The following is an 11,854-nucleotide window of genomic DNA, read 5'->3' on the forward strand; positions in this document are numbered from 1 at the left end:
AGCCTCGAACGTCATGTGGGCCACTCATTCAGAATCCATTTATAACTTGAAGGAAAGGATCCAATAGATTATGTATTAGCAAGGTAAATTCAAATACATCCATGGTGATCAAATAAGATCAAATAGGGAGAAAAATTCAAATCACTAACCCAAGCCTAATTCAAACAAGAGATTGGGTTGTTAGTTGTTACAGAGACAAGAGCAGCCCCTCCCAACCTCTATATATATGAGAAGGGGCACATTAGTCAAGTAAGTGAATTTGATCGCTATTCTTTATATAGGTCAAGCAATATATCTGACTTAGACATCAGAAGTGTTTTAGTACCTTTCAAGCCTTTTTCGATTTTTGTGTCGTAGATTTGTGGAAAGCGTATGCAGAAGTGTGAAATACGTCCATATCAGAGATTGTTTATAAATAGTTGTGAAATAGTTTGATTTAATATGTTTTATAGAGTTTTGGAAAATGAAATAAAAAATGTTGAATAAAAATATTATAAAATTAAAATCTTGTTATAATATAATTTTCTAATATTATAGAATTTGAAAAAGTTGAATTATTTTTTGTGTTTTATTTAGAAATTTGAAAAATTTGTCATGATTAGATGAAAATTTTAAAAATTTAAAATTGAAAAGTTTCTATGTTTGAATGGTGTTTGGATATTGAGATGATATGATATGAGATGAAAAATCTGTGAATAGTAGTGAAATGATTTTAATTAAGATATTTTTATCGAATTTTGGAAAATGAGAAAGAAAAAGTTGAATAACTTACTATTAAATAATTCTATTTGAATGCCTTTACACTATTTATCATCCACATGACATAATTTAGAAAATAAATTTTAAAATTTGAATATTACAAATCAAATTATGTCATATTGATTATGTGATATAAAGACTTTTAAATAGCACTACATCTATTAATAATAAATAATAAAATTTTTATATAGATATTGGTTAGGCCCAATGGAAAAGGCTCTCTATTGACCGACCTAAATTCAAGAGTCCAAGCCTAGTAGAGATCTACACGCTACACACCGTCTTACTTGGGAAGGAACAAGTTTCATGCATGTACGTGATTTATTAAGTTACTTAGAGATGATCTAACTTGATAAACACTACGCAAGATAGACATCACGCTGAGGTGATCCCATATAGTATTGATCTAGTTTAATTGGAAATCTATATATACCAAGTAATCCCAAAGATAATCTATCTCTAAAGTCTAAATTACTTGCGTGATACACTTTACTAACTTAAGCATTGGAGTATTCTCAGGCATATCATGCCGGAGTCTTTTTACATTGTGTAGGTGAACGTCTATGTTCCTGGTGGTGGGACATGTCAGAAATAATGGCACTGTCTGTGGGATTTGGATCTAGTCTCTCATTACCGACCAGCGTAGTTCTCACATGCCGACTGTAACCAGTTTCCTAGCAAACCGAGAGATGGATACGTTGCCAACAGCCATGGAAGCACGACTAGCAACAACTAAAGAAAAGCTAAAGAAGGCGTTGGTGGCCATGGAGATTCTGAAGAAGGAAAACGATAACTTGCGATGAAAGAATGCTAAATCTAACAACACTACCGTACCTAGTCATAGTGAGTAGGGTGAGGGAGAAGCACAATACAATACAGAGTCGAGCCTAGGAATGACGGAGAAGAAAAAGATGCATGACTAGTTGAAAAGTTTGGTAGGAAAGTATGAGAAAATAGTGAGGAAGATGGGAGGATCTTTTTGAAAATGGTGAGGAAGATGCATGGGAGGATCTTTTTCGATGGAATTTCTGCTAAACCAAACTGACAAGTGACTATTCAAAAATCGACTTTGGATTTCAAGAAAGATGGAATAAGATATTTTTAAATAAAAATTGAATAAAATATTATTAAAATATTATTTTTTTAATATTATTATTATTTTAAATTTTAAAAAAATTGAATTATTTATTATATTTTATGTAAAAATTTAAAAAAATTATAATAATAAAATGAGGTAAGATAGTTTTTTAATCCAAACAGAGTGAGTTAGCCATCATCATTTGCTAGCTTAAGCCTACCTACTTGCTAATGTAATGGACATGTATATTTGATTTGAAACAATTAAAGGAATAAATACTATTAAGAAAGACGAAGAGAGCTTGGCTGAGAGATAGAGAGAGAGAGAGAGAACAAACACGAGAGAGAGAGAGAGAGAGAGAGAGAGAGAGAGAGAGAGAGAGAGGGAAATTTACAAAGAGATCTAGAGCGAGGCTTTCGTACGGTGGAGTGTGCCGGTTGCAATGGTGGCACACAGTAGGCTTTGACTGGGCAATGTAACGGTTTTTGCGGGGAAGAAGAAAATTCAAAGCAGGAAAGTAAGAACATACCGACAACTTGAGGAGGGGAGGGACGTTGGCATGACACTCTTCTCTTTTGAATGAGATGGACAGAGGGGAGGGAGGGACGTTGGCATAAATTTGTGAAAGAAATGTAAGAAGGTGAGAAGGGCATTTGGCTTATTCCATCTTTCTTCATTATTTCCTCAACTTTGTGGCCAAGCAAAAGGTGTGAGGTCAAGTAAGGAACTAAACACCTTGGAACTCTAATTCACGATTGAAGACAAAGCTTTTGGCTTGTGAATAGGGCTGGCTTTGCTTGCCGAAGGGTGTGAGTCATAATAATGCTCGGCCAGTCTTTGTTTGATCTTCTAGGTACACTATTCCACTTTTGAATGTGTAAGAAGTTGCTATCCTTTCAACCAACACTAGGTATGATTTTCCATATTTTATTTTTGAGAGAGGGCTATGTTATTTGCAGAAAATAAACCATGTTTGACTAGGAAATCGATGGCACATAATGGAGGGAATTCCGTTTGCACTAGGTGTCTTGTTTGTGAAGTTGTATGGCTATGACATGTCCCATATATTCATGACGTGTGCTGACATTGCTACCTAGCCTAGGTCCGCAAATGTCGATTCTAATTCAAGGAAAGAGAGGCTTGGTTTTAGAAAACTTTTCAAGAGGAGTGAGATTTGAAGTCAATCAGCTAAGACATAGCATCTATGCTATCATGTTTTGTTTTTGTCTCATAGCATCATATTATCTTCTGGATTTGACTCTTAAATACTAATGGAAGGTAAAAACTTGGCATCGAAGAAGTTCTAGGTCGCCACATGGTTCGGTCAAGGACAAATTCAGAAGCTAGGTGTTATCTTCCTAAGGCCAAGGGTATTGAGCAAATTGCTAAGCTTGGTCTCCAAATTTTGCAAGTTTTTGGCCCCAAGTTTGTGTTAGGCTAGGCTTATCTTTTAGGCCATGGGTTGGGCCTTACTATTGGGCCTTAGATCTAGTTTGTTAGGCCTTTTCTTGGGCCACTCTAGCCTACCAAATTAAGGCTTAACTTTGGGCCCTATATTGGGCCTCATATCTGGCTTTATGTTGAACTTTGCCTTGGGTACATCTTTGGCCTCTTCCTCCAAAAGTTTCATCCAAACATTTAACTAAACTTAAGTCTTCGTCGTATCCGTCTAAGATCCATCATATGCTATAAGTTCATCTTTAAGCTCACTGAGGTGGCAAGACCTCTCCATGCCACTTGCCACTTGGCATCTCATTCCAAAAATTTCTAACTAGAGTGATGATGGTAGTCAAATCTAGAGTGATGATGGAAGTCATTGGACTAAATCATATTCCGAAATATCAAAAAGTTCCATTTTTCTAGAAGTCCATGGCTTCACCTAGCCTAAACCTCAAATTATCCTTGCCAATATCTTAATATCTTCTTGATCCCTTTGCATATTTTGTTGGGGTGTTACACATTCATCGAAGTATCAAGAGATATGCGAAAAATATATATGAAAGCATTGTCCGTGGTTCAATGTTTTGGGAATCTAAATATTTTCCTAACAATGACTTGTAATCCAAACAGGCCGAAAGTTAAAACTACAAAGGAAGTGAGAAATAGATGTCGTAATAATGCAAGAGTTGCAAGGGTTGGAGGAACATATCGAACTATAAGAAATGGTATTTTTTGGGACGAAAATTTTCGACTTATTTTTCTGACATTGAATGATGCATAAGAAGAATAGATAATGATTTAGAAGTACATATTTAGACATGTTGCTAATCAATTTAGTGCAATAGAACTAACAACTCATTCATGCCAAAACTTGAACCAAGACACATTGGTACTGTATCATAATATTACAACTATTAAAAGTAGCACTGTTTTTTTAGAAGTAATTGCAGTAAGAAAGATCTAATAAATTAAGAGTATTGATACATATATTCGTGAAGTGTGCAAGCGTCATACAATCATTTTGAAAAAGAATGTAGTTCACTATTAAAAAATTAATTTTTTTTTTCATTTGGATTCCGTATTTATTCATATTTTTTTTTCAAAGTGAATGTGTAGCGCTTGCACACTCACAACTGCAAATATCATTTTTTATAAATTAAAGGAAGTAAATTATAGTTAATTAAAATCATGATGGGTCTGCATTTTAATTCAAAGTAGATTAGTGGACTTAGAATCCTTGATTTGATGAAGTTGGAAGAGATTCAAAACTCAATAATATATGGTACCCTTTTTTAAGGTTTATTGTGAAAAATGGACTAGAGGGCCGCTGCTAGCCATTTGGTAGATGTGCTAGTGACCCATGAACTTGGCCTAAGGGTTGTCATTTGGACCTATTTAGAACCTATTTTTAGTCGAATGAAAGTCATCTTTTCGTTGGCATCCTTTGTAGGGCTTTACAAAAAATCGAGAAAACCGGTTGGAACCAATCAAACCGACTGAAACAGGTAGAGAACTGGTCGGCTGGCTGTAGGATTTAAGCCAAACCGATGTCGGCCGATTCGGTTAACGGTTCGACCTTGGGAAAAACCATTGAACCGGCCAATGCCAGCTTATATATTTTTTTCAAATATACTTATATGAAACGACGTCGTTTTTAGGACACTGAGTGTCAAAAATATATATTTGTAACGGCATCGTTTGGCTTATATCCCTCTAGCCTCTTCGTCGTCTTCAATGTGCATTTGCAAACCTCTCCCAATCTCAAATTCTACCCTTCGCAGCAGCAGCCATCCTAACCTCTCCCTCTCCAAGTCTCCATTGTTCCCCAGCCACTGCGTTCTAAGGGTTATCTCGCTCAACCTCAGCCTCATCCCTCACTTTCGAGTTTAGATCTCTCTCTCACTCTCTCACAAGAAGCGCAACCATGGCCCATTGCCACTGCCAGTGCCAACCTCTCCCTTCCAGTGACGGCCAACCTCTCCAGCGATGCTTCCTCAATTCCTCCAACCTCATCCCTCACTCTCGGTTCCTCCTCCTCTCTCTCTCTCCAACGGCACCATCACAGATCCATTTCGTGATAGATTATATTTGTCTAATGTGATTTGTTACATCAAATTTTACTTCCAACTTTTTTTTTTTATGGATTGTGTTTGGAAAGTCTTTTGGTTTATGGATTGTGAATGGTGATGGGAAACCAATTTCCAAACCGCAGAACCGATCGATGCCGACCGATTGAACTATGGTTGGTTCCCTTCCTCCCTGTCGATCGGTTTCGGTCGAGAAAGATGAAGATTTTAGGTGTCGATGCAGTTTCAGTTTTGGACCAAAATCAAAACTGAAGACATCAGTTTTCAGGCCTAATCCTTTGGTCATTTTGAAATCTTTTTTAATCATCTATAAATAAACCCCATGACCAGCAAGTTTATAATTATAAAATAAGTCAATTTTGAAATTCTCTCTTTCCAAAAATGTATTTTATTTTTTCAAAAATTTTTTATTAAGATCTATTCATTTTGTTTTTAATCTTTTTGTTAAATAGCAAAATTGTTAATTCTGTAGATAACATATTTTAATATCTTTGTTGAATATCAAAATTTGAAGGTATTTAGGTCTAATTCTATTTATGTGTAAAGTAGTTAGACAAACAAATTCATTTTAGACTTTATTATATATTGGAACATTCGTTGTAACCAATGTTCGTACTGTTATTAAATAAGGTGCATGTTATCTTAAAGAAAACGACATTGTAACGTCGCTTGAAACAAACTTTTCCTTCACTATTTTCTTCTTTCACAACCAACTTTGCACCAACATTTATATGCTATTTCAGTGATCAAGAATTGATTGTACTTACTCAGGTACTACTATTAGTAGACTTAGTTAACATACTCATGGGCTTGAAAATTCACTGAAGGCTTCGTAATTTGGACCCAAAAAAAAAAAAAATACAAGAAGAGAAGCTATTTCGTTTGAGTAGTGAAAGTATTTTATTTCATTTTACCTCATCATCATAATTTTTTTGAATTTTTATATAAAATATAAGAAACAATTTAACTTTTTCAAATCTCAAAACAATAATAATATTAAAAAATAATATTCTATCAGTATTTTATTCAACTTTCAACTCTCATCTAAAATCATTTTATTTTATCTCATTATCCAAACTGCATCTTAGACATTTTAGTCACTGTTTGAGGTGGAAAAGGCTTAGTGGTAATTGTTATGCATGGATTTATATTTATTTAAAGCCAATGCATATGCATCTATTTATGGGGCATAGGGTGAGTAATCCATTGTAAAAACCTTTTAGGGCGGGTGATACTCACATATTATTGGCCTTTCAAGTTCTTTGCTTATTATTCACAACTTCCTTGCTTCATTGCCATTTGCCAGCATTTCTATTTATCCTAATTCATCATCAATCATCTTATTATTTCATTTGTCTTCCTTTTTGTTATACCTTAGCCAGTAATATTATATACAATTATAAAGTGTGTAAGTACTATACAATCGTTTTGAAAAAAAATTAAAATCTACTATTAAAAATTTATTTTTTATTTTTAAATGAATCTCGTATTTACTCACTTTTTCTAAAAGAATTATGTATTTATATACTTCACGATTATAAATATTATTGCTCTTTTTTCTATTTGTTCCAGCGACGCTTCCATCAACAGGATATTTATTTCATGCTGGTTGTGCTTGTTAAAACCATTAGGGGTAAAAGATGTCACAGATTGTTAGAGTAACTTGGAGCTCAATGAATTCTTTATCCATTTTTCCGTAGATCTCATTGAAGATACAAAGATTGTATCTAAATAGCCCATATATAAATGTTGGGTGTTGCTACCATGCCACCCGGGTTTAATCGCTCAGTGTCGCTTTTAATGCAAAATGTATTTTTTTCTCTTTTTTTTTTTAAATAAAAAAATTTAAATATCTTTAAGCATTTAAAAAATTATAAATACACTAATAATTATTTTCTCAACTATTAAACAAAATATATATATTTCAGACAATATAATTTCATTTTTCATTTAGTTTTAATCCAATTACTTTTATTCTTCTCATGAGTTATATACCAGTTGCTTCAAATTTGTTAAGATTTAGGATCTGTTTGGATATTGAGTTGAGTTGAGTTCTTTATGAATAGTATGAATTACGATGGTTAAGTTAGTTTTGTATGGCTACTTAAGATAAGTTTAAATGTATTTAAATATTAAGATGAATTTAAATATATTTATAAAAAGTTAAAAGATTATAGATCCTACATATAAAAAAAAATATTAAGTTAAAAAATTATGAATCTTATGGTCAAGAAATTTTAAAATAAAAAAATTTTAATAATTTAAAACTTTAACATTTAAATATTAAATTTAACGTAAAATTATACTCGACTTCCAAATTCCAAACGGGGCCTTGCCCAAATTACGTGAGTTAAAACCATTTTGAAATTGAGCATGTGAATGCAAAAGATCCAAAGATGTGATCATGTAAGGATGTGTACCCTTTTCTTTCACCAAATCCACTGCAGGTTCAGCTAGGGATTTTGTCTACCATTTGCTTCATGCTTGCAAAATTGTACTTCCACGTGGAGGGTTTTCAATGAGATTGCATAATCCTTTGATAAATAATATTTACAATCTATAAATATTATATAATCTTTTAAAAAAATAAATTAATATAAAATTTATATAAAAAATTAATTTTTAATTATAAATCTCATTTCTTTTTAAAATAATTATGCAGCATCACACATTTCACAAACATTACTCAAATCCTACAGAAACATTTTGAGAAAAAAAAAAAAAGGTAATATTAGTTATTATCATGTCTGACTCAGGTAGTGATGGGAATATGACTACCAAAAAGTTTAAAAACATTATGTCATAATTCCAATGCAACCATGTCAAATAATACAGCTACTGGACCTCCTGTTGATTGAGGACGTCGGCCGAGTTTTGATTTCTTCAATAAAGACAAAAAAGAGCCTATTATCTGCATCCTTAATCAAAGAGAAATAATATTTTTATCGTTAAATACTGTAGAAACTTTATAAAGATTGTTTTTTTATTTAATAGTTAAGAAAATATTATTTAATATGTTTGCATTCTTTTAAATATTTAAGAAGTATAAAAAAATATTTTAAAAAAATAAAAAAATTACACTATCGATGGAATCTCGATGGAATTTCTCGATAAACATAATAAGATCTTTAATTAAATTGAGTAAAGTATAGAATTTGAATTTGAATCCAGACTAGAGCTAAAAATAAAATGGGTAAACCGACTTGAACCGAACTGGACTGGTGGTTCAAAATCGGCTCAATCAAATATCGGTTTCATTTTTTCAAAACCGATCCTTCTTTTTTGTCTTTCTTATATCGGACTGATTCATATATATATATATATATTATTTTTTTATATATAAATAATTTTTTATATGATTTATTTATATTATATATTATATGCTAAATTTTTAATTAAGATATCATGAGATTTTAAAATCTTAAAATTCATGTATAATATTCTAATAATATAAAATTAATATAACATAAAATACAAATTAATCTTATAAATCTTCTTATAACAAATATATGAATTTTAATGTTATGTAATTATCATATTATCACCAATATATATAATAATATGATTCTTATAAATAATGTAAGTATATAATAGTTTTACTATAATTCTCGTTTTTCGTTGCATATCATTTTAATATTTAGACAATTTTTTTTTTTTTTTATTTCTCGGTTTGTTATTTCATACTTGACTTTCTAAGCATCTGACCTTGCTAGTTCATTGATCGGTAAAATCGGACCAAAATCAATAAAATCGAAAGTATCAATTTTGGAGGTGAATGAATTGATTTGGTATCAGTTCTTCATTTTTTAAAATTGATATATACTGGTTTAGTTTTAGAATTTCTAAAACCAAATCGAATTGACTCGATTACATCCTTAATTCAAACCTATGTGATAATACTACGCAAAGCTACTACTTATTTTAAAAGATTAAATTAATATAAATAAATAAAATTTTATTATTTATTTTATATTATTTAACAATAATATGTTGCCACTCTTCATATCGTGACTATCCCAATGATGCCCTCTAGTCATAGGTTGCCAAGAAGAAAAACGATACAATAGATAACAAAAACAAAATGTGAATACCAAGCGTGCTGTACTGGTGACCCAGTCACCCAACCAAGTTGCTTCGACGTAGAAATTTTGTTGGCCGTACCTTTGTCAATTTATAGATTGGAAAAGTATCTATCTTTCTTTTCTTTTTTGGCCGTACCCAAATAAGGTCTGCTCTGGTGTCCTTTCGTTTCTTTTCTTTTTCTTTTTCTATTTTTGCTGGGAGAGGGGCGGGGGTCAGGGGGCTTTTTGATCAGCAGCATGTTCTCTTTGGCTGGCTACTGTAATTATGGAAGGCTGCAGAGTCATATGTTCATTCTTGATGCCTTTCTGAATCTTGTCCCAAAGTCTAATATCTTCTGCCTTTACCATGTCGGCCTTACACAATTTATAATCAATTTGCAAACATGAAAGTAGCTACAGATTCACGCATTGCTTGCTCGTTCATCGGCCCAGTTGTAAGTTATAATTAGCCAACTGAAGATGGTGACACTTTCCCCAGAAGCAAACAAGAGATTTGGTGAATTCAAGAAGTTGATGGCAAGAACAGCATATAAGAAGAGAGAAAGAATTTCAAATTCATGCTACTCTGTTGAAGCACAATACCTTGGATGTTTTATGATTTAAGAAGAGAGATTTACATCATTTGTGTAATCAGATCAGACAATTACATTTGAAAGTATCATATGCCTTGTCAATGTGTGTATTTTTCTGTTACCTTTACCCTTCTACTTTTGGTGTATGGCTTTTCGTTGATTTTGAATATGACATGTTATTGCTTATTCCGGGTTTAAGAGTTGTGCTTGGGAAGTTTGAGCAACTGGAGAGAGAAAAGGTGATGCCAATACAGTTGAAGGATGTCAGCAAACAATCTTGAAACTGATTAGAGCTGAATTCAGCCAACAACTTTGCTCTGCTACACCCAAACTTCCCTCCCTCACCTTGCATCTTATTCCTAGCTTCAGTATTCCAGCAAAAATAATTTCAATTACTGAGACTAACTTCTCCATTTCCTAACTCACTCCTCCGCACCCTTGGGTTACCTTTATGAATGATAAGGAAAGAATCTATGACATCTAAAATAAGCTTTTCTAGTGTTTGTGTCAAGTTTAGGACAGTGTCAGTGTTGCTCAACAGGGCTGCAGGTCTCTGCACATGGCTTGACTCACGGCCAATTTAGCGGTTCCCATTCCCAGAGAGGTTCTAGAGTATCATTTATCTCCCAGCAGATACTTCCTGCAACTTCTTGGAGATCAGCATGGTCTCCTCCAGAAAAAGAAGCATCAGATGAGCTTGTTTTTTCTACCACTGTGGCATTCTGAGGTGGTTTATTTGCTGCCTCATCAACAACATTCTGTGTCATTCGTGTCGACACTTCTGGGCGCCGATCAAATGCCCGGAAGCTTCCCGAGATCACATACATTCGGCACAAACTGAATTCATGCCTCAACTACATGAAAACAGTGGTGGAATAAGACAATATATAGAGAAATTCAGTAAGAAAAATGCAGGGAACAGTTTTCATTAGTGGGATAAAAAAGAACTGTGTTGGACATTCACCTTAGGAACTACCGTATTAGATTGGCCTGTTTCTAATTTGATGGCCCTGTACTCATTCATCTTCCATTTCGTTTTCCTCCCGGTTGGAGCCTTTCCCTTATAGAAAACCATTGATTTCTTCACTCCAATCACCCGGTTATCCGATGAATACACGTAGCCAGGAGAGCCGGTTGCCTTCCAGTACCCAGAAACTGTTGTTCTGCAGGGTCTTCCTCCCTTGGCTTCTCTTTCCTGTCTTGGCGTAAAGAAAAACCATTGCTCGGTATCTCCCTGACACAGCTCTCCTGCAAGCTCTGCAACACATATCAAAGAAAACCCCATTTTTAGCTCACCCAATTGGGTTAAAAATCCAGAAAGATCAATCTAAACCCAAAAAAAGAAATGTAAAACAATGTTAAGGAAATGGAGGAAGAGATCAGTACTTGGAAGGTTCCAAGGTTCTACGTCATAAACTGGAACAACGGGGATAACCCGGTGCACATCTGGTCTCGTCCCTTCAAGCTTTTTGTGCAGGTAGAAGGAAACTAGCTCTTCTTCAGTTGGGTAAAAGCGAAAACCTGGTTCCATTCTTCAGCTATTCTAGTTTTGAATTCGATTTTGTTACCCCCTCTCTGTAATTGCCATGTACTATATATATAGAAATTAGATACAGCTGGTGGAGAATGAATCCTTGGGATGAAAGAGACATCACTTGCCCAATAGATGAGAAAAAAAAGTAGGATGCTTGGGATTGGTTGGAAACTTCCACGCGGTATGTGTGAGAAAATTGTCTTATTATCCTATGCTGCATTTTTCCAACGTACTGATAAATAATAGCCAGGTCAAATCCTCTTTTGAACAGGTCAGCCCTCCATCTTTATACTGTTTATTTC

General features: G+C 33.6%; 1 protein-coding gene across 1 annotated transcript; it reads right to left on the reverse strand.

Annotated features, from left to right (window-relative positions):
• Positions 1–10,014: 10,014 nt before the first annotated feature.
• Positions 10,015–11,602, reverse strand: LOC122293952 (NAC domain-containing protein 90-like). The gene is made up of 3 exons (XM_043102417.1): positions 11,405–11,602; positions 10,983–11,275; positions 10,015–10,872 (listed from the first exon to the last, which is right to left on the reverse strand). Exons 1-3 carry the CDS (start codon positions 11,547–11,549, stop codon positions 10,588–10,590), a joined length of 723 nt encoding a protein of 240 aa, XP_042958351.1. The 5' UTR covers positions 11,550–11,602; the 3' UTR covers positions 10,015–10,587.
• Between the last annotated feature and the right edge of the window lie 252 nt (positions 11,603–11,854).

The sequence above is a fragment of the Carya illinoinensis genome, chromosome 14 (assembly GCF_018687715.1).
Source record: "Carya illinoinensis cultivar Pawnee chromosome 14, C.illinoinensisPawnee_v1, whole genome shotgun sequence".
NCBI lineage: Eukaryota > Viridiplantae > Streptophyta > Magnoliopsida > Fagales > Juglandaceae > Carya > Carya illinoinensis.

Bases quoted from the DNA above. Each gene is read 5' to 3' on its own strand.
- LOC122293952 (XM_043102417.1), bottom strand. From the start codon at position 11,549: ATGGAACCAGGTTTTCGCTTTTACCCAACTGAAGAAGAGCTAGTTTCC. The intron at 11,276-11,404 runs GTACTGATCTCT...TATGTGTTGCAG, and splicing joins AGAACCTTGGAACCTTCCAA to AGCTTGCAGGAGAGCTGTGT. The intron at 10,873-10,982 runs GTGAATGTCCAA...GTTTTCATGTAG, and splicing joins CTAATACGGTAGTTCCTAAG to TTGAGGCATGAATTCAGTTT.